The sequence below is a fragment of the Callospermophilus lateralis genome, chromosome 3, assembly GCF_048772815.1.
Source record: "Callospermophilus lateralis isolate mCalLat2 chromosome 3, mCalLat2.hap1, whole genome shotgun sequence".
NCBI classification, from domain to species: Eukaryota; Metazoa; Chordata; class Mammalia; order Rodentia; family Sciuridae; genus Callospermophilus; species Callospermophilus lateralis.
The window spans coordinates 59,282,855-59,284,974 of record NC_135307.1 but is presented as its reverse complement, the minus strand read 5'-3'; the positions used below and the strand labels follow the sequence as shown (position 1 = coordinate 59,284,974).

The 2,120-nt window shown below is 56.8% G+C and overlaps 1 protein-coding gene across 1 annotated transcript; it reads right to left on the bottom strand.

Annotated features, from left to right (window-relative positions):
• Positions 1-220: 220 nt before the first annotated feature.
• Positions 221-1,901, bottom strand: Arf6 (ARF GTPase 6). The gene is made up of 2 exons (XM_076850259.1): positions 1,802-1,901; positions 221-1,701 (listed from the first exon to the last, which is right to left on the bottom strand). Exon 2 carries the CDS (start codon positions 1,217-1,219, stop codon positions 692-694), a length of 528 nt encoding a protein of 175 aa, XP_076706374.1. The 5' UTR covers positions 1,220-1,701; positions 1,802-1,901; the 3' UTR covers positions 221-691.
• Between the last annotated feature and the right edge of the window lie 219 nt (positions 1,902-2,120).

Below are 2,120 nucleotides of genomic sequence, written 5' to 3'. Positions count from 1 at the left end.
ATGTTTCAGAACTTAATAGCTGACATTTCAAAGAACTTCTTACATTACCTGTTTAACATACTGATGTGCAACTGGAACATATTACAATGATATTACTCATTATTTGCCACTGTGGGCTGTTTACCATACTGGTCTCAGATATAAAAGGTCACATTTGAAATTACTAAGTTAAAGTTAGAACTAATGGGGGGGGGCTTAAATATAAAAGACAAAACGGCAGTTTGATTAAGCAATAATTTTCAGTTTACTAGATGAAAACAGACTTGCAACATAGTCTGCATGAATGCAAAATAAGCCATCTACAGCAAGTGATGAGGAATTGGGCAAAAAGGAAAAAAGCATACATTGGGGAAAAAAGATTCTCTCGAAATAAAAAAATCAAACCATTATTATGAAGGACTTTACCAAGAACTGCTATATTTCCCCCACCCCATTTGCTGGAAGTCAACAAGAGCATCTAGCACTGTGTTCATGTCAAATGTCGGATCAGAGCATCCTAACGCAAAGCAAAAAGAGGGGAAAAAAAAGGAAAAAAGAAAATCCCCAAACCGCCCCCCCAACCGTAGAACAGTAACTCCAGAGTTCAAATTCAAAAGAAAAAGTGGCAATTGAAGGAGGTGAAGATGGTGGCGATAATCCTATGAATGGGTTTTTGATTTCTCTCCTTCGGGGGATGGGTGAAGAATGCTCATTAGGATTTGTAGTTAGAGGTTAACCATGTGAGCCCCTCATAGAGTCCGTCCCCTGAGGTGGCACAGGAGGGCTGCACATACCAGTTCCTGTCCCGAATCCGGGTCAGGCCCAGTTTCTCCTGGATCTCGTGGGGTTTCATGGCATCAGGCAGGTCCTGCTTGTTGGCGAAGATGAGGATTATGGCGTCCCTCATCTCCCGGTCATTGATAATGCGGTGCAGCTCCTGGCGAGCCTCGTCGATGCGGTCGCGGTCGGCGCAGTCCACTACGAAGATCAGACCCTGGGTCCCGGTGTAGTAATGCCGCCAGAGCGGCCGGATCTTGTCCTGGCCGCCCACATCCCACACGTTGAACTTGACGTTTTTGTAAGTCACGGTCTCCACGTTGAAACCCACGGTGGGTATGGTGGTCACCGACTGGCCCAGCTTCAACTTGTACAGGATTGTTGTCTTGCCCGCCGCGTCCAGGCCCAACATGAGGATCCGCATTTCCTTGTTCCCGAAGATTTTGGATAGCACCTTCCCCATCGCGTCGGAGGAGCCGGGGCCGGGGGCATTCAGGTGTCCCGGGTCCCCTCTGCCAACAACGCCGCCGCCGCCGCGAAACTGAAACGAAGGCTCCCCGCCTCGAGGGCGCTCGAGCGGCCTGCGTGGAAGTAGCCTCCTAGGGGCAGGGCCCGGGCCTGCGGCTCACTCGGGCATCGCCGGCCGCACAACTTGAAACCTCCAGTTGCTGCCGCCGCGGCCCTGAGTCTGCGTTGGGAGAGCCGCCGCCCTGCTGAGGCGCGGCCCGGCCCGGAACTGCCCTTCCCCCCGCAGGCGCCGCGCGAGCGCCGCCGCGGTTCCCGCTCCTCCGCCTTCTTCTCACCCAACCGCGGGAGACTGCGGCCCCCTGGCCCGCCCGCTGGTCCGCGAGCAGCGGGCTCACCACCGACCCAAGCCACCCGAGAGGGAGCGCGGTTCCGGCGCTCCGTCAGGTCATTGATCCTCGCAGGAACTCGGTGCAGAGCCTGTAGAGACACAGAGAGGGAGAAAGGAGTTACCGCCGGAGTTTCAGAGGGGAACGGAGGCCAAGGCGAGTCGCCTTTCCAGCTTGGCCCGGGAGGTTACCTCCAGCCGCCGCCCCAAGCGCGGGCTCCCTCCGGCCTCCACCTCCTCCTCCCAGCTCTGCCGCCACCGCTGCCGGAAAAGGCGCCGAGAAAACCGCCTCACTTCCCCTCCCGACCACGCAGGCGCAGCAGAGGCCGACCGTTCGGACAAGAGCGACCTCTGTAAGGGGAGCAGCCTGCGCGCCTAGCGTCAGGGGCCTCACGCGCCGGAGGGGGCGGAGCTACGGTGGCTCGAAGGGCTCGCAGGTGCGGCCCTCGTGGAACAGCGCGTGTGGGACTCAACGGCCCGGCCCGCGCCCACCTGTCGCTCATCTAGAATC

Bases quoted from the DNA above. Each gene is read 5' to 3' on its own strand.
- Arf6 (XM_076850259.1), bottom strand. From the start codon at position 1,219: ATGGGGAAGGTGCTATCCAAAATCTTCGGGAACAAGGAAATGCGGATC.